The 20,869-nt window shown below is 33.6% G+C and overlaps 1 protein-coding gene and 1 long non-coding RNA gene across 8 annotated transcripts; both read right to left on the reverse strand.

Annotated features, from left to right (window-relative positions):
• LOC107641956 lies at window positions 2,113-5,975 on the reverse strand. Of its 7 annotated transcripts, none has more exons than XR_002363283.1 (6): window positions 5,811-5,975; window positions 5,082-5,182; window positions 4,423-4,588; window positions 3,498-3,535; window positions 2,382-3,150; window positions 2,113-2,255 (listed from the first exon to the last, which is right to left on the reverse strand). XR_002363283.1 is itself a non-coding variant. In XM_021124172.1 (5 exons), exons 2-5 carry the CDS (start codon window positions 5,141-5,143, stop codon window positions 2,229-2,231), a joined length of 333 nt encoding a protein of 110 aa, XP_020979831.1. In that variant the 5' UTR covers window positions 5,144-5,182; window positions 5,811-5,961; the 3' UTR covers window positions 2,113-2,228. The 7 variants fall into 7 exon arrangements, 2 of the variants coding, with proteins under 2 accessions (XP_020979831.1, XP_016200804.1); XR_002363282.1 differs by having other exon boundaries at window positions 2,382-3,115; window positions 5,811-5,974; XR_002363281.1 differs by having other exon boundaries at window positions 3,498-3,591; window positions 5,811-5,973.
• On the reverse strand, window positions 13,507-16,641 carry LOC110262925. Its single transcript, XR_002347938.1, has 2 exons — window positions 16,565-16,641; window positions 13,507-13,667 (listed from the first exon to the last, which is right to left on the reverse strand). It is a non-coding gene; the product is annotated as an uncharacterized LOC110262925 (long non-coding RNA).

Consider the following 20,869-nt stretch of genomic DNA (forward strand, 5'->3'; position numbering starts at 1 on the left):
TGTGTTGAATTTTATTTAATTGTATGATTATTATATTATGATTTTTTTGTTAATTTTTAAAAAATTTTTTAAAAAATATCCATAGATAACCGTGAGTATTTGTATTTCCTAAGGGAATAATTAAATAGAAACTCGTGACAAAGATAGAGAGGGGCTAGGAGCATCTTTTTAAAACAGAAGTGAGGGACGCAAAAGGGGGTACGTCACATCCACACGAGTATCTGATACCATCTCTAACTAACAACGAAAATTTAAATATTGAAATTATTAAATGCTGAATATTTTATACTTAACTAATTTTATTTTTGTTATTAAAATTAAAAAATATTCATTGTTAATCAATTCTAAATTTAAATTTAAATTTGTGTAAAAAAAATATTTTAAATTTATTTCAATAACTAGAATTAATTATAAAATAAAAAATTATTTTATACATCATATTATAAAATGGTGTAGTCATTCATTTTTTTAAATTATTACAAAATAAAATAGTGTAAAAAAATAGAAAAGAATGTATTTACCAATTTAAGGATAATGATTCGTTTGCTAAGTTATTATATTTTTTTTTACACAAACTACTACTCAACGATGGTATTTTGGTAATATTACCAAGCAATATTAATCAATTTAATAGTTTTTGTAATGACATAAGTCTATAAGTTTGGACACTTGAAAATTATGTCATAAAATGTGAAATTTTAACTGATAACAATTTTAATTATATTGTTTTGACTTCATGAATGAATATGATACTAACAAATAAAGTTATCACAGCTAAATTTTAACAAAGACAAATCTCCATAAATATTACTAACAATGAGAATTGTTCTACTTTTAAGACAAATACTATTTTTTTACTGTATTTTTTAATTCGGCATGTTGAGAACTAATCCACCACAGATTGAAGCTTCATTTATTAAGAGTCTGTCGCTAGCCAATGAGTTGTTATATACACAAAGTTAAATTCGAAACCATAATACTTACATAAGTAGGCGAATGAGATAATTACTCAACCAATCCAAATTAATTAAGACAAATATTAATTATTTTTAATATTTTTAATATTAAAAATTATTGAATTTTTATTTTATTTATAATTTTATAAAATATCTTTTTTAAGAAGAGAGTATATATTATAAATAAGAAAAGAGGTCTTATTTAAATACCCCATAGAGTAAATGGCACTATCTTCTTATAAAATTAAAAGATAGATTAATGAACACATTATATTATTACCTAGTAATTCGATTATATATTATGATGCTAGAAAGTGAGGGGTAGTAATCAATTGACACTGGTTGACTATTAAGGTAAAAAAATTGGAGAGGTGTGTATAAGAGATCTCGAATGCGGTTGACTATTAAGGTAAAAAAATTGGAGAGGTGTGCATAAGAGATCTCGAATGCCCAACTCCTATACCACGTTGATTTGGACGAGATTTGGTTGCGTGCTATTTAACTTTCCAAAAAGAAGAGCCATGCCAACCATGAACCAACTCTCACTTGTACAATATTAGTTAATTAAACGTAATCTTATATTTATTAAATTTTTCAATATTTTTTTTCTTCAATAGGGCCTCTTCTAAATGTATAAAGGGGCAAAAATTATTTACGAGTGATGTTATAAAAAATCTCTCGTAAGTATATCAAGAATAAAGTCTCTAAACGCAAGACAATTTTCACTATTTGAATTAATTTTAAAAATTGAATTAGACCTACTTAATTTTAATGATACGTATCAGAATTTATCTAATCGAATATTGTTAAACCACCCACCATCAAATTTTCACTCCCTAAATCATTGTTTCGACATATAGAAAATATATTACAAATTATACCACAACCAACATGAATAATATATAATAAAACGTGCCAAAAAAAAGATATACAGCCACGCTTTTAAAGCGTGCCAAAATATGAAAACTTATCGTTACACTTTCAAAGCGTGGCCTAATCCTATTCAAATAAAAAAAAAGAAAAAATAGAAAATAAAATAAAAATATTAATAAGTTAATCTTTAAGATAAAATAACATACTAAAAAATTAATCTTCCATTGATTTATATGAATTATGTACATAATAAGATATGAATGAAACAATTAAAAAAAATATATTCAACTTCCAAAATAAACATTTAAAAGAATTAACAACTTTATACTAAAAAAAAATCTAATCTAACTCCTAAACAACATCCAGCCTTTTCAGCAATCTTTGACGCTGACACCAGGGCTAAGGAACTTCGCACTTGGCAAGAATCTGAAGAGAGAAAAGCAAGTATGTGAACTGAATTGAAAGCCAAAGTAACCAGTGACTTAATGCACGTTGATCAGCACTTCAACATATAGATAAATGCAAAAATCAATTGAAGTTATATATACTTACAGCAACAACAAAATCTCTAGCGGCAATAGCAAGAATATCAGCACAAAAACACAACACCAGGGCACAAGCTCTTTACTTGGGATTTTATGGTATCTATGACTTCAAAACCTCTAATAGAATTAGCATTAGGACCTGCTGTCATTTCTCCAGTAAAAGTTGATGTATCATCTAATAGCACTGATGCATCACATCCCCAAAACAAGAAATTATTAACAAAGAACTAAAATTAATTATTTCCTAAAACTAAGATTGAAATATTGTACGTATGAAATTCATTTATTTGCTACCTAAGAAATATAAGCTTCACTGTCAAGTTCTTCTTAAGTAAATTTAACATGGTTTTAAACTAGACTTGATTTTAGTTTGTTATTAAGCAATTGAATCAAATGTTTGTTAGTGGAAATTAAAAGTCCTCTGCCTTTTGTCAGTTTATTATTTGATTACATAATAAGCTACTAATAACAGATATTTCAGTTTACTGCCTTGAGAAGCTCCAAATGCTGTGCCATTTGTCATTGTTTAACCGAATCAAGAAAATACAAAATCCAAACTCGTTTAGAGAAATCAATGTATCTAACTGCAAACAAATAGAAGGAATAAGTAATAAACTAAACTAGTATTAGAGAAATCAATCATGCAAGACATGAAAATTAACACCTACCATCATGTTTCTAAAGGACAGTTTAGAAAGCGACTTTCACCTCGAAGTTGGCGTCTCTGGACTTGGCGGCCTTCTTTTCTCAGCAGCAATGGCAAGAGTTGATCAGCACTTTAATATATAGGTAAATGCATAAATCGAACGACATAAGATGCACAACACAAAGTAATAGCAAAAGCAAATCTTATTCTATATTAATCAATACTTCAGCAGAAGAACAAAAGTACAATCTTAATTACACGTAGCAGATTCACAAGAATCAATATATTTAAGAGGAAATCACAGGAATGTTTAGCAATCTTTATGGAATATCCAACGTGCAGGTGGGAAAAAAATATATCAATATATTTAAGAGTTTTCCCCTTGAATAACAATAAGATCAAGTAGAAAGGGTTCTGGTAATAACAATAAGATCAAGTAACTACAAGATACCATGAACGTCATTAATTGTGACATACCTTGAATACCATATCAAAGTGTTGCTGCTGCCCAACATCTGTGACATATATAATCCATTCAGCCTTCTCTTCATTCGGCTACTGATTTAGTACACTTTAGAAAAATAGCAAGCAGTAACAAATTTAGAAAAATCATATAAAATTCATCTTTGGTTGGATTCTCCTAAATTTTGGTGTGGTTGAACTAGACTTACACATCTTTCACCCAGTTCAAATCCCAGAGCATTTTCACTTCTCTAGAAAAAGTTATGCCTCTCGAAATATGGTTTTGTTTTAAGAAAAGGGAGCTGTCACAGCAGTGAACAGCCCTGCTTCCAGAAGGCACAACTTTCTCTAAAAAATTTGAATTGTCCTAAAATTTGGTCATAAAATACTAGACATCCTAATATTTCACCTCTTTTTAGTTTCACCTCCAAATAATTTCAGAGTATTGAGATATGTAGTTTTGAAGTTGCTGTTCCAAAATTCAGACAGCATTCTTTCTGCAGAAAATGACCATTTTCTAAAAATCATATCTCCCAAACCACACATCGAAAAATTCTGAAATTTTAGGAGAACAATCTAGACATCTCAAGGTTTTATAGAAAAATAATTTTACTCATTTTGAGTGGCTAGATTGCTCCCAGTTTTGTTCACAAAGTGCTGCCCGAAACTGCACAATTCTGCAACATGTAACCTTGGGTTTTGAGAGGTCAAAAATTGATTCCTAGCTTTTCACTCACTCTAACCTTGCATTCTAACTTTATTTTACCTATTGTGACTTGTTAGAAAGATTAAATCAACTCCATGTGCTCAATAAGATCATCAACCAGCTCAAGGTTTTCAAAACTGAAATAACTTGTACTATATATATATATATATATATTCAATGGATCCTCATTCATTTTTCAGCAAATAAAATTTCAGCAATCTATTTAACTCTCACCAAGTAAGGAGGATCTGCCACTACTATTTTGAAGGAATGCTTCAACTCCAGCGGTAACTCCTCAGGCCTCAGGGTGATTGTTGTTATAAAATGTGTAATCACATCCGTACTGCTCAAAACGTTTGTCATACTCAAAAAGTTGTGCAGGAACATTAGAATCCATGTTCTGAATATTCAAGAAAGGAAAATTTAAATATCTTACAAAGCAAAAATAGGAACTCAGAGATGGCATCAAACAAATTAAAACAACTCAACAAACCACATCAACATACATTTTATCATTATTACAACTGAGGCATTGCTCATTAATTTCTTCACTCAAAAGGGGTTTAAAGTTGTAACTATCATCTTTAATTCTTCACCAAGAGAATCAATCCTCTACACTACACTTACACTAATATTAATATTGAAGATAAAACAATGCAGAACTTGAAGCTTAACACATCGCATATTTCCAAACTATTTCCCAATGAAAGTAACTAATAATAATAAACATCTATATTCACCAAAAGTATTAAACATTTGATTAAAAACATTAGCCTTGAACTTTTATCACAAATCAGTAACATTTGAACCCAATTGAACATTGAGAAAAAAAAATTAACTGAAATTCCAAAATTCAAAATAAAAAAAGGATAACAAGAGGAATAATGAATTACCTTGAGATAAGCATATAGGTTAGGGCAAGCAATGCAGGCAATGGGAGAAATGACGCTGCCATTGCAGAGCTTGAGGACCTCTTCAGCTACGGTCACCCTTTCTGCAAATAACAAAGCAAAAACAATGAAATTCAAATTCCTCAACCAGAAAACATCAGAGAGGTTAAAAAGAGAGAACAAAATCCCCTCACATCTTATAAAAGAGGACACTAGGCTCAACACCAGAACAAGATGGAATAAGGTGTTCATCGATAATAGTCATCATATAGTGCGGATATGAAATAACTCAGATTCAACTTTGTTCATATACTTTTTAGTCATATATGTAGCCACTATCAATACCTGAAGTTCAAAGAGAAACTACTTTTTATCCCTGCCATCAAGTGTGTGCGCTACACAAATCAGTTGCAAATTGTAACACTCTTTTTAATAAAATCCTATGTTTAAATTTTAACGGAATTTACACTTTATGTTTAATTTGCTACACTATATGTTTAATTTGCAGAACAATATAACATATTTTGGAGTTACCATTGGCAGGGTTGCTAACAGAATTGGAGGAGCTCAGTTTACATTAAATGGAAACAAAGTTACTCTGATACCATAAAACAAAATACAATTTCAAACACAAAGCAGTGAAAAACGTTAAGAATGTAATAAACCTGAAATTCTCAGCGGTCCAAAATAGAGGAACAGAGAAACAGAGAATCAGAGAGAAGAAAGACTTACAATGAGGGTTTGCAAGAAAGAGCGCGCGCTGCGCTGAGGGAGTAGGAGGGCCAACGAGGGTTAGATAGAGTGAAGCAGAGGATGCTCCACGAAATAGCGAGGGTGAAGTAGAAGATGCTCCGCCAAACAGTGTCGTCGCAGCAGAGGGTTTAAATGACAGTTTTCTAAACGTTTAAAGTAGCATTAAAATTGTCGTTATATCGAAATAAATGGCAGTTTTCTAAATAATTAAAACGACGATTATGATCCACTGTTATTATCAAGTTAAAGAGACATGTTATTTTATAAAATGGTGTGGTTATAAATCGCTGTTTTTTCATAATAAAGTGATATTTTATATGTCTAAAATGACAGTTAAAAATTGTTATTTTTATCAAAAAATGGCATTTTTTGATAGTCTAGAATAGCAGTTTTAACTGTCATTTTTACCAACTAAAAATGACAGTTTTTTTTCATTTAAAATGACAATTGAAACTACCATTTTTATTAGATTAAAATAATATTTTTACTTGTTTAAAATGACAGTCGAAATCAAAGTTTTAACTGCATTAAACAAATAACTTTTTGTTTAAAATTTAACAATAACAAAAAATCATAAACCATTAACATAATATATTATTTTTCAATATCTAAAATCAAAAGTCATAAGTCCTAAAAATTATCAAACATAACATGAATTTTTAATTATAAATTTCTTCACATATAGTATTTAATACATAAAGTTTTCATCATAAAAAGATCACGCTTCTTTATTGTTTTTTTCAAAAGACTAACTTTCTAATTCTTTTGGCAATAAAATTTCACTCACTTAATCAAATTCCTGCAACAAAAGTAATAATGGTTAGCCATTAGATTTTTTATTTCTTTTATTGAATGAAACATAAACAACAAACCTTATTTATAAAGATGAACCAAAAATAAAGTAATAGAGATTAAGATTTCAAAACTTAATAAAGAACCCCAAGCTATTATGTAAAACTCTGAATTTTTAGAAACATAATAATAAATTATTTGTAATTTATTATGTTTATTTATGATTTTATTTTTAAAATTTTTTTTGTTAAAAATAACTAAATCAAAGTTATGAGACTTTGAATTTAAAATTAATTGAAATTTATATAATTTTTATAATAATTGGGTATTTTCTTATTTAGAAATTAAAGTTTTAGTAATTAAAAAATAATAAAAATTTGTTAAATTAATTTGAATAATTGAGATTTGGGATTTAATATTTTGATTTTTATGAGCTAAATGAAAATTGATTATATTATCTTTAAGAATACTATTTAGAGTACCTATTTGAAAATAATTTATAAGTTGATAAATAAATATTATTCTCAAAAGTAATTATATTGAACTATATTTGGTTTTCAAATATTACTCTACACTACTTTTTTTACCTAATTCTAAAAATTCTAATTTTCCCAAATCAAACCCTAACACAACACACTCACCTCACTCCCTCATACAGTTGTCGCACCCCCCTTTTCACCCTCCTCACTATTGAAATACACACACACACACGCAGAGGGAAAAAGAAGAAGAGAAGAGAGGGAGGAGGGGAAGGAAACGGCGTAGCCGTTTTTGCCCAGAGCTGTCTCTACCGCGTCGTCGTCGTCGAGAGGAGAAGATCCATGCTGAGAGAGGAGCTCACGGAGACAGAGAGAGAGAGCGAGAGAGAGAGAGAGAGAGAAAAAGAGGAACACGAAGGACGAGGCCATCATCGCCGTGCACGTCATCGCTTGGAGCTGCCGAGATCATCATCGTTGTCGTTGTCGTTGCCGAAAGAGAGGAGGTGACAGTGGTGGATGTTGGCATTGCTGCATGCGAAAAAGAGTGGCTGGTAAGCTATCACCAAGTTGCTGCGTCGCCAACATAGCCCTCTGTTGTCGTTCAGCTCGCTGGAAATCGTCACCGGAGCAACTACCGTTTTATTCCTATGTTCTTTTCTAATTTCAATTATTTTTTTTGTTTTGGAATCTTCGCCGATAGTGTTCTATTATTAGTTTGTTAAGTATTTGAGGTATTAATGTCTCAGGATTGAGCCTGACGGAGGAAAAATATCGGTAAAGATTTTCACAAAAATGTTGCATTGCAAGTATAGTTCTAAACCAACAAATTATCCTCGGTCAATGTTTAAATTGTTTGTCACTTAAGCAAACCCAATAAAATTAACCGAAGTATTTAAACCTCGGGTCGTCTCTCAAGGAATTGCAGGGAAGTATGTTTATTATTGGTTATGAGATTGTATCTTTTTGGGTTTTGAGTTTAATAAGCAAAGAATGTAAATAAAAAGAAAATAACTAACAACTAAAAAAAGTCCTAGCAAGGGTTGAGAATCGAAATTCCTATCGTCATTATCATTGTCAATGGTGATGGTAATTATAAATTGCTCTCACTTAGTTAACCTCTAACAATTGAAAAAAAGTCAAGTGAGCAAAGCAACTTGAGTTCACAAGTCCTAATCAAAGACTAGAGTTAGTGAAGCTCAAGCCAACTAGCAACTTTCAATCACCAACCAACAATAGACTTTTAAATCTAACAACTACCAATTGAAAGAAATTAACAATGACAACTGAAGAAAGCAATAACAACATGAACATATAAGTTGCATTAACAAAGATCCAAAGTATCAAGAGTGCATAAACATAAGGATAACAAAGTGAAGGAAATAACAAATAGAATTGAAGAACAAAGGTGCTAGAACAATAAATTGCAAGGAATTGTAAATAAAAACAGAAATTAAATCTAAATCTAAGAAGAAATTGGAGTAGAAACCCTAAAACCTAGAGAGAGGATTTAAAAACTAAAATTGTGTGAATGAAGTGAGTCTCCCTTCCAGCTCCACTCTGTAGCTTCTAATATGTATTTTTGGGCCTGAAACTGGGTCAAAAGCAGCCCAGAAATTGCCCCCAGCAAATTCTGTTTAATGCACCACGTGACACTCGTCATGCGTACGCGTCAGCCACGCGTATGCATCGTTAGACTTTTCACTGGCCACGCGTAGGCATCAGCTACTAATGAACCCCAATCACACTTATCCATGTAAAATGCATAGTTTTGTGTTTCCTTCCTAATTTTGCTTCGTGGTTGAAAATATTCTTTTTAGGCCTTAATTTTACTATATTTTTATCTCCCTCTATTGTCATTCGATGCCGTGATCCGTTTGTTGAGTGATTTCAGAGTTTATAGGGGTAAGAATGGTCAAGAAGAGAGGAAGGAAGCATGCAAAAGTGGAAGGAGCATGAAAAATATAGCTTTGGAGCGTTGGCACCAACGCGCACGCGTGGCCGACACGCACACATGGAAGCTGGAATTTGGGATAGGCGCACAAACGTGGACGCATACGCGTGGCTGGGCAGAATTTTCATCGACACGTACGCACGCCTGACGCGTACGCGTGGATCGCAAAAACCCAGACGACGCGTACGCGTGACGCTCGGCACGTGACTTCTTTAGTAAAATCGTGACTGTCGACTTCTGAGGAGCTTTAGGCCCAGTTTTGAGCTAAATTTTGGAGGGGAAAGACCTTAAGAACAAAGGTTTGAAGGGGATTCACACACATTACACACATTTAGATATTTTGGTAGTTAGTTAGTTTTGGAGTTCATGTTTCTAGAGAGAGAAGCTCTAACTTCTCTCTAGGTTTTGGCTTTCTCAATTCCAATTTCACTTGGATCCTTTGGTTAGATCTGAATTTAATTTCAATTCTACATTGTTCTAGTTTGTAGATCTCACTTTTCTACTCTCAATTAGTGTTCTTGTTACTCTAGCATTGTAGATCTTGTATTTGGATCTTGTTACTTTGATTTCTATTAATGCATTGAGGAATTTCATGTTCATTGTTGTGAATTGCTTTATTGTTGTTGATTGCTTGTATTAGATAGCTTGAATTCAAATTCTCTTCTCAATTTCACAATGTCTTTCATTCTTGTTCACCAAATGTTTGAGAAAATGTTAACTATAGCTATGGAGTAGATTTTCACTCTTGGCTTAGGGGTTGGATAATTGGAGACTCTTGAGTTATCAATTTCTCTTGTTGATTGACAATTGGAAGTTGCTCATTGACTTGAGTGCCACTAAAGCTAGTCTTTCCTCATGATTTGACTAGGACTTGTGGACTTAAGTTGATTGTATCCACTTGACTTTCCTTCATAGTTAGAGGTTAACTAAGTGGGAGCAATGGACAATTCTTGTCACAATTGATGATGATAATGAGGATAGGATTTCTAATTCTCATTCCTTGCCAAGAGCTTTCTTAGTTATTAGCTTATTTCTCTTGTTATTTACATTCCTTGTCTCTTATTACAAAAACCCCAAAACATTCCTTCATAGCCAATAACAAAACACTTCATTGTAATTCTTAGGGAGACGACCCAAGGTTTAAATACTTTGGTTATTTTTATTGGGGTTTGTACTTGTGACAAACAAATTTTTAATAGAGGATTGTTTGTTGGTTTAGAAATTATACTAGCAACAAGAATTTATTGTGACATTCTATACCATCAAAAATCTCTTCATCAAAATGGCGCCGTTGCTGGGGAGTTGCAATGGTGTTATGTTATTGGCTATTGTGAATATGTTCATAGTGTGAATATTTCACTTTTTGGTTATTTCTTGGTTTTGCTAGTAATTAGGAGTTTACTCTTTCTTTGTGTCTTTGATATTTTGTTTTGATTTCCTCTTTTTCATATGTATTCTCATCCTTGTGGTTTTGGATATGGTCATGACTATGTTGTAGGTAATGGAAACGTGAATGATGGCTCACATTATGGGAGAGATAAATTCTTGAGAAGGGAGCCATATCCATATGAGCAATCACCATGGCAACCTCCTCAACTAAGCTACTATGATTGCAATCCTTTCTATAATGCATATCATTCCAATAGATATGATGGTTCTTATCATGATTATGCCACTCAACTACCATCATTCAATTCACCATACACTCAACATAGTCCTCAAACACCATCATTCCAACCACCATACTCCCAATCCACATCTTATTTCCATCAATCACATCCATACAATCATAATCCATATCCTCCATATGCACACATTTATAATCATTATGAACAAGTACCCATGGAACCACCACCACTTCAACATCATTACCCTTTGGATGATACAATTGTTATCTTTTCTCAAGAGCAAGAAGAGCTCCAAACCACACTCACTAATTTCACCTCCGCCTTCCAAGAGCTTATATCCCGTATACCTCTATCTTCTACCAACAACCAAAACACTTTTCAACCTCCAAGCTTTGATGAACCTCCTTTCCAACCACATAATGATCTCTCTATCCCACTACCACACTCCATAAAAGAACATCTGTATCCATCAATCCAAGAATAACATGATCCCAATTATGCGATTGGCATGGAACAAGAGAGAAGGGATTGTCTTAGGGACTTAATGGATCGAATTCACGCATCTATACTTCAAGAGAAGCAAGAGGAGGCCCAAAAGGTGGAGGTAGTAGAGACCCTTGAAGATGAAGGAATAGTTGAAGAAGATATAGGGGAGGTTGAACAAGAAGGAAGCTCCATCATTGAAGACAACTCTACACCAAGTGACAATGGTGATCTTGTTGAAGCTTCTTCCATTGAATGTGAAACCGATGTTGAGGAAGAATGTGCACACCCTCCAATACACATTTTGATTAATGAGAAAGAGTTGGAAGAAGTTAGCAAACAAGAGGAAATTGAAGAAAGTTGTCAAAAGATGCAAGTCATTAAGGAAGAGCCAAAGGAAGTGGAGCATACAATGTCAAGACCATTGAATATCTTCCTTGCTAAGTCACCATCCAAACTACAAATTGAATGGGTAATCATCTCATCCTTTAATTTTCTTGGCCCATATCAATATGCATTGTTAGAAACGGATGGTCAACTTAGAGCTATGTGTGGGTTAGAAAGTAGAAAAGAGTTGGGTGTTGGTTTGAAACAAGAATCAAGGTGCATAGTGGATGAAAACTCAAATTTTAGGATTCATGGTTGGAGTGAAGCTCAATTCAAGGGATCTAGGATGATGAGTAGAATTTATAAGGAGAATTCAATAAGTTTGTCACCCAATTAGAAGCATGAAGATCAAGAAGTAAGGGGGTTGACAAACAAAGTATGGGACCCCGGAATATACATAGATAAACATCAACTTTTGGGCCTTGGTACTTGCTTGAGATCTCTTGGTAGCTTGACGCGCTTAATTTGGGATCCTGGAGGCTATTGGAAATGCAACCATTGGTGGAGATTCAAGGAAGAGTTCAAGCATAAGCCACCATAGCAAGGACCCCACCAAACGTCCAACTTAAGGACAACAAATAAAAGTGCTAGGTGGGAGACACCCCACCATGGTAAACTCTTTCCATTCTTTTGTATATATAATCAATGAATGAATTGAGTTGCCATTGTTAGGTAGTTTTCTTCTTTGTATATTTTTGCTTCAGTGTTTTAGTTGCTAGTTTGTTTGATTAGATTTGTGCCTTAAGTTGTAGGTTAGTTGTTATTAGATTGTATTTTACTTGTAGTGTAAGTTTTGTTTGTTTCGTATTTGAAAATTTTTCAAAAACAAAAAAATTTGTTGTTAAATTTGAATTTTGGGTGATTTAGAATGTTTATAGGTTAGGAGAGTGTTAAATTCTGTTTTAGGCTTTTTTTTTAAAAAAAAAGGTGTCAATCCACGCTTAAGCGTAGGCCATGCTTATGCGTGGATTGCCATATGGGGCCTCCTGGTACAAAAATCAGAGAGTTGTGCCTACTTTGTGCCAACTTTGTGCAAAATCCACGTGTAAGCATGGGCAACGCGTACGCGTCAATTGTCCCTGCTGCAATCCATGCTTAAGCGTGAAAAAAAATTTTTCTTTTTCTTTTCTTCCATTTTCTTTTATTGCATTTGCTTATTTTCATTCATTGCATTTTAATTTTGTTTTTATAGCTTGTTCTCATTTTATTTTCTAAGTTTCTTATTTTAATAACGGTGTTGAATTTTCTTACTCAATTGTTGAGAATTTCTTGCATTGTTTTGGTGCTTTGTGACTTGTTTAGCATTAATGGTCATATTTGTTCCACACACAAGATCAGTGCTTTAGTCCTACCTAATTCATTATTCTTTGTTTTTGAACTTCATTATCATTGAGTTAGGATGGGACCAAATGCTTTCATGCTTATCACTAATCTTGTTCGTGTCAATTCTTATTTGAACTTGATGCTCAACATGCTCTTCATGCTTTGACTTTCCTCTTGCATCAAGTATTAGTTGATATGCCCTTTGCCTATATTGCTCTCTCACTTACATGTGTAGCTAAAACGTAGTAAGAACCTTACTCTTATTTGGCATTAGTCCCAACCTATGTTCTATTTGCTTTGCCATCTTTGTTGTAGGCTTAATTTTCTTTCTTTTTCTTTCCTTTTAGGTTGGCCACCAAGAAGGAAGAAAAGGAAAAGCTTTTAAATGGGGGCAACAAATGTAACGACCCAACTTCCAGGACGTCATGATCGTACCGCAAGTAGGGCGTTACTAACCTGCTTTCCTTTATTAACTATTTACTATTGAGCCTTTAGTTCGATATCGCGATTCAGTTTTATAGAATATTCCAGAAAAATTTTGTTTTTATTAATTAAAATCATATATCAAAGATCACCGGATAATAATAGTCACATAATTATTAATAATAATAAATGCTATACAAGTAAATTCAAAATGAAACTCGAATACAATTCCTATCCCTCTGTACTAAATAAAAATGTTAAGCAATAAGGGCGGGGGAACTCTATGAAAGCGAATTAACTCATACACTTAACTCATAAATAAATCCTATAATCGCCCGCAGCTTCAAACTGAGTCTTCGAACCTGTGTCACTGAAAGGGTGGAAGATTTTGGGGTGAGAACAAACCACACGTTCTCAGTAGGGAATGGGAATGCCGTAAAAGTAATGAAATAAAATGCAAATAATTAACATACTCAAGGAAACTATATTTTTATCAAACCCTTATGAAAATACTATTCTTGGTTTTACTTTAACTAATTATTTACCACGTTCAAAGAAAATCTCTAAGCTTAAAACAAATTCCAAAATATAAAACTGGTCACATTAAGCATTTCTCAACCACCCAATTAATTTTCAATCACAACATCAATTCTTACTCATCATCATACATTCACCAACTAATAGCACTAACAAGAGATTCAATTCAACACACAAACAAGTCACAGCAAGGCAAACAGCACAATCACAGGGAAGTACAACGAGTAAACCCAATCAAATGCAAATGTACAAACAAGGATGATGCATGTCTAGCCCTAGTGCAGGTAATGAGCTCATTTGTCAATTTCTACCCGCTCCCGACGTAACCCGAGGCAGCTGAAACGGGTATGACTTTCCAGTTGGCTATACTCCTGTGTACAGGAAATAACCCCTCTGCCACCACAGGGTCCACTGCACGCAGGAAATAACACATCTGCCACTGCAAGGATGTATGCCGACACACCTTCTGTATACAGAAAATAACCCCTCTGCCACTATAGAAATGGAACAGGTGGTCACAGTACTTCTGTAGCAGGAAATAACCCCTCTGCCTTACAGAAATAAAATATGGATCTGTACCGTAAGAAAGCGTTCTCAGTGGTCACACCACTATCTATCTGACTGCCTTCACGCAGTAGATCATCATACAAGTATATCTGGCGTTGCCTTAATGCAACAAATGAATAAACACATCTCTTGGGTTGCCTCAAGCAACAAATGACCTTTCAACAGGTCCTCTGCTTTTTATTCTCTTTTATAATCATAAATACTCAAGCGGGATAAAACCCACGTCCTTGCCAACAATTTCATAAACTAAATACCTTTCCTCAAAAGAATCAGTGTAATTATCATCATAAGTTACCATTCTCGTTATTCATCTCCAGTTACATATTCTTATACAATATCTCTCTCTCTTTATTCAATCATGTTGTACAAACTTTACGACTTCCACTTTTGCAACCTCTTAACTCGAACCAATTTTAAAACTATTTTCTAGTTTAATTTTCTTTCAAAAAGACTCAAGAAAATTATTTATTTTAAATTCACTAAATACTTTTCAAAACATCACCCTCTTACTAAAAGTAACTAAATAAAACTCTTTTTCAAGTTTACTAACTTCCCAAAGACTCAAAAATCATCTCTCTCTTTACTATTCAAATTCAAATATTATAAATTCGTCAAACTTTTAAAAAGTAATCCTTTATTTCAATCTTAAAACAATTTTTTTCATATTGAATCAATCTCAAAACATAGTTTCTTTCTTAAATAATTTAATTTTGAAACATAAACCTTTCTCTCGTAAATCGAATTCAAAATAGAATTATTCTTTTCTTAACTAAATAAAACTTAAATAATCATTTTTCCAAATCCAAATCTTCTAAAATAACTTCTCAAATAAAACTTCAGATTTTATAAAATTTCGGCAACACCTCCCCTAAAACTCGGACCTTAGCCACCCTTACGGGTTCCCTCTTTCTCAACAATTCAACAATCCTTTCTCAACAATTATCAAATACAAGATTCTCAAGCAACCAGAAAATCCACAATTCGCAATTCTCACATAACCCAACAATCTAATTTTCATCTCATCAATTCATAACTAAATTCATAAGTCATAGAATCCTTTCAAATTAAACTCAATCAATTCTCCATCCATTTATCAACAACTATCATAACAGATTCTCAATAATTATCTCATCATAATTCAGTTTAAGAACTAACATCCTTTCATCCATTAGAATTAGAATTTTCCATCAACCATTCTTGAAAATTAGCCCAGTCCAACGTCAAAAAAATTATGAATAGTTTCCCAAAAATCAGTCCTTATCCTCATGCAATATGGTTCACTATCAAATTACTAGTTCGTTTTCAAAACTACTATTTTACCCAAAAATCAGGTTTCAAGAAAATTGATTTAGTAATCAAATGAACCATTCAAAAGTTACCAACTTGACATAATCAACTAAAATCGGAATTTCCAGCAATTCTAAAATAATCAGAAAACCAATAACAATCACAGCATCAAACCAAAGTAAATCTCATAAGTTAATTACTCATGACAACGAAGCCAGTCAATATCACAGCCATAATCCAAACTCAATTCACATCCGTATCCTATTTCAATCATAACTCAGAGCAATCACCACAACTAACTTTTCTCAAATACATTTCATTCAATAATTACTCATCATATTTCAATTTAATAAATAACATTATCATTCACAGCCACACTTCAACCAATTTCAACCTGTCACAAGTCTATTTCACAGCCATTCCATTATATTAAAATTCCAATTCAATATCAAACAATTCAAAATAGTTCATCCAAGATCAGAATCTTAGCCAATTCATCACAAAAATCAGTAATTCAAAATACAATTCACAACTAGATTTCAACCAATTCAGCAATATCACATAAGATCAGAATTTCCAAAAAATCCATCAAAATTAGAAAACCAATATCAGTCACAACATTAACCAAAATTAATCTTGTCAAGTTAATTACTCACGATAACAAAACCCAGTGACATTCTCCGCCATAACCTAAACTTAATAAACTAATTGAAACACCAGAATATCATCTCAATATCAAACTTAATCCAAATTTCACAACCTCAAACCAAGCTTATTCCTATCAATTAATCATATTTTTGAATTATTTGCAATTACTCACTAAACCTCATTGGTATTCATAACTTAAAACTGTTAATTTTAAAATAAATCCCCTACCTTAGTGTTGAGACTCGCAGAAATTGCCAAACATAGCAGATCCGTTAGCAGCTCTAACACCCGTTCTGCTATTTTAGTAGCTACCATGATGATTCTGGGCAGCTTCAGTGATGGTGAAAGGTCTCAGCTTCATCCAAACAGCAGCAGCAGCAGCAGCCTCACTTCTTCTGGGGCAGCAACAACAATGACAATCACGCCTATCCCAATCATCTCTATAGCGGTGACATCAGTGGTTTCGGATAAGGACGATAATACTAAACAGAGACATTAACATATACTATTGTAATCAAAACAAAATATGGTAGAGAAATAGATTCGGGAAACAGAGCATGAGCAAGAGTGTTACAGTTTCAAGAATGGAATTGGGAACACAGGGGAAGCTACTGTCGGGCAATAGCAGTGGCGCTTCCCTTCAAGCTTGATGGTAATTGAACTGTGACGGCGAGGTTTCCTTCGACGGCAATGGTGACAATGGCGTGTGGCGTTGGCGTCGAAGATTCCAGTGCAGCGATGAAAACGAAGCTTCTTCTCGGTCAGTGGCTCACAGTTCGCAGTTCCCTCTCAACGTCTCTCTCTCATCTCTGTTCCACAGCAGCGACCTCAACTGGCGCCAGCGGCGGACTTCACCCACGGCGATGGGGACGACTCAGACAACAGCGACGGCACACGACGGCGCGCAACAACAATAGTAAATCCCTCTCTGCGCGACGTTGACTCTATGCCTCCCCCTTTCTTCGACTTGGACCTGACGACGGACTCCAAGGCGGTGGCAAGAAGCTCGACGGCGTTTGGTCTCCATAGTGACGGCGGTGAGACACCGGTGATGGGGAGCTAGACAGCGGTTGGGTGCGACGATGGAGTCTCCTTCAACGGTAAGCACGGGCTTTCTTTCTCTCCAGCGGCAGCGGCTCCGACCACACCAGCGGCGGCGACGCAGGGGTTAACGACGACGGTTCCATGGAATGGTGGTCACAGCACAAGCAAGATGCGGCGGTGGCGGCGAACTGGACGGCGTAGAGTGCGGCTCCCCCTTCTCCGATTCCAAGCCCTCTGTTCTCCCTTTCCATTTTTCTGAGTTCCTTTCTTTTGTTTGTGTTAGTGTTTAGGATGAAAGGGGGTGGGGTTCGGCGGCTGAAGGGAGAAGAAAATGGGTAGGTTAGGATTTCTGATTAGGAACTTAGGGTTTCCAATTTGGGAAATTAGGTTTCTGACTTTGATTTGGGAATTAAGGTTAGAAATTAGGGATTTTATAAAGTAATATGGATAGATATGAATAGATATTTTGATAAAATTGGAGGATAGGATAATTTTAAAATCAAATGTACTTTACTAAAAATATTTAGAAATATTATTTATCAACATATTGCTAAGTTCAATCAATTATTTCTAATTTAAATTATGAAATAATATATTAATCATATTTTGTAAAGTACAATTTAAATTCAAATATCAATTTTTTAGATTAAATCATATAAATCTCTATTATTTTTCTATCTCCGAAACTTTAATTTCAATTTATAAAATAACTAATTATAATAAAAATTGTACAAAAATATTAATTGACTTGAACTTAAAGTATTTATAAATATCAATTTAATCATTTCTAATAAAATAATTTCTGAAAGTTCAAATTAATTTAAACTTCAATTATTATGAAACTCCATTTAATTACCTTTAGTAAAATAATTTTCTTAAAATAAATCACAAATAATTAATTATTTGATTTTCAAAAATTAGGGCTGTTACAACAAACAAGTCCACCCGCACAATCTTTTGAAGAAACTCATCAATTGTAGCAACCCGTTTACTTTGCTCATATTTGGATGCACCGAGGACGGTGCAATCTTTAAATGTGGGGTGGTTCGGTCGATAGCCGATCTCTGTGGGTAACAATTTTCTTTTTCAACACTAATTTTTAATTTTCTTTGTTAGCTAGTTGTTGCATTGCATGATAGGTTGCATGTTAGTTAGAGTTTGTATATATTTTACCACTTCTTTTTATATTAGGACTACTTGGTTAGGGTGATGATTTCTTTTCCAAGAAAACTATTTTTAGGGCACCCTACCAATTTGAAAATTTTTTTGTTGAATTTGCTTGAAGAATTTATTTTGGAACATGGTTTTTGAGCTAAGAACACAAGCATGTGAGTTTTGAGCTTAATTGCGTGGTTACATCTTATAACCACTTATTTCCATTCTTGTGTGCATTATTGTCTCTCTATGATTGTAATCTTTGATTTGTTTGATTCTTTATGTCCATTATTCCATGTATACATGCATTTATATGATTGAGGCCATCATTTCATTTAGCTCATTTACCCAAAAAAGCCTACCTTTTATCTTCCATTGTTAGCCAACTTTGAGCCTATGCTAAACCCCATTTGTTCTTAATTTAGCACATTACAAGCCTTAAAGCGAAAAACAATAAATGTCCTTTATTCGGATCTTTGATTAGCTTAGGATAGTGAGTGTATATCATTCAAGTGTGGGGAAACATGGGACATTGGTTGAGAAAAAAGGGTGTATTTTGTATTTCTATTGAAATATTGGGAATTGGGTACATACTCATGTGTTAATTAAATGTAAAACCATATGCATTGATTCTTTTGTATATACTTTATTGCAAAAAGAAAAAAAACATATATGAAAAGAAAATATAATAAATAAATAATAAAAAAAGCAATAAAAAGGGGACAAAATGCCCCAAAGTGAAGTCCAATAACAATCAATGCATAGTTGTAATAAAAAAGAGAATGCATGAGTATGTGAAAAAAAAGTGGGAATCATGGGTAGCTAGGTATTGTATTAGAATTGTATGAGTTGTTATATGTGTTTGGTGAGAGCTTAGGTTAATCAAAGATTCAAATTTCAAGCTCATTTGACCATATGCATCCTTACGTTTAGCCTAGCCCCATTACAACCTATGAATAAGTCCTCATGATAAATGTATGCATGCATTGAATAATTGTTGATTGTTAGATGAAAAACAAATCTTAGAAAGCATGATTAGAAGAGAATCGAGTGATCAACTGATAAACCCATATTTTATGATGTATTTTGTGCCTAATTTGAGAGATTTATTCAATCCTTCACCCACTTATTCATATTAATTACATGGTTTTACTTCTCCTTTCTTATTATGTGATGTATGTGAAAAACATGTTTCCTATGCTTTTAAATTAATTATTTTAATCACCTTTGATTCCATTCGATGCCGTGATCAGTGTGTTGAGTAGTTTCAGATCTTCTAAGGCAGAAATGATTCAAAGGATGGAAAGGAAACATACAAAAATGGAAGGAAAGCACAAAACGGAGTCCTTGAAGAAACTAGCATCCACGTGATTGCATGGACGACGCGATCGCGTGCCAAGCGCAAAGAAGCAGCGACGCGGTCGCATGACCGACGCGACCGTGCGCCTTAAGCAGAACGCACATGACTCGGTCGCATGACTGACGCGACCGCATGGCAAGAAAAGCTCCGAATGACGCGACCGCGTGACCCATGCGGACGGGTGACAGAGGCCACGCACCAGAAATTGCAGAAAATACTCCCAGCGATTTCTGAAGCCCTTTTTGGCCCAAATCCAAGTCCAGAAGGCATAGACCAGAGGTTATGAAGTGAGGGAATGCATCCATTCAGAGAGAGCTCACCAATTTTTACTTTCCATGAATTAGATTTAGTTTAGAGAGAGATTCTCTCTCTCTCTTTAGGATTAGGATTTAGATTTGGGATTTTTCATTCACTTTCAGGATTATCTCTTTTGATCAGGTTCAATATTCCTTTTATTTACTTTTGCAAGCTACTTTGTGAATCCTTTCATGTTACAGACTACTCTTTTATTAATGTTATTTGAGGTATTTCAGTTAAATATCAATTACTCTTATTCATGCTATTGCCACTTTTACTCTGAAGACATTTTTGTTCCAAGTAGATTTATTTTTCTCCTTTTGGTCTTGGTGAAGAAATCAGTAACTCAGGAGTTGTCAAACTCAAACGTGATTGATAATTGTTATCTTTGTTAATTGAATTGAACCTTCATAATCCCAATCTTTTCTTAGGAAATAAATAGGATTCGAAGATCAAACCAATTAATCCCTTGACCTTCCTTTATCTTAGTAAAGGTTAACAAAGTGGAATTAAGATTCAACCATCATCATCATTGATAAGGATAGCTAGGATAGGACCTCCAATTTCTCATACCTTGCCAAAAGTTTATTTTACAATTATTTATCTATTTTTAATTGCCATTTAATTTACTCGTCATTAAATTACTTGTTCCTCATTCTTGAAACCCCAATTCTACA

Source organism: Arachis ipaensis, chromosome B05 (assembly GCF_000816755.2).
Source record: "Arachis ipaensis cultivar K30076 chromosome B05, Araip1.1, whole genome shotgun sequence".
Classification (NCBI taxonomy): domain Eukaryota; kingdom Viridiplantae; phylum Streptophyta; class Magnoliopsida; order Fabales; family Fabaceae; genus Arachis; species Arachis ipaensis.

Excerpts from the sequence above, each read along its gene's own strand:
- LOC107641956 (XM_021124172.1), bottom strand. The coding sequence starts at position 5,143 with ATGGCAGCGTCATTTCTCCCATTGCCTGCATTGCTTGCCCTAACCTAT. Across the intron at positions 4,589-5,081 it reads ACCTATATGCTTATCTCAAG|AACATGGATTCTAATGTTCC; the intron begins GTAATTCATTAT and ends TTGAATATTCAG. Across the intron at positions 2,256-3,497 it reads ACTTTGATATGGTATTCAAG|ATTCTTGCCAAGTGCGAAGT; the intron begins GTATGTCACAAT and ends TTCTCTCTTCAG.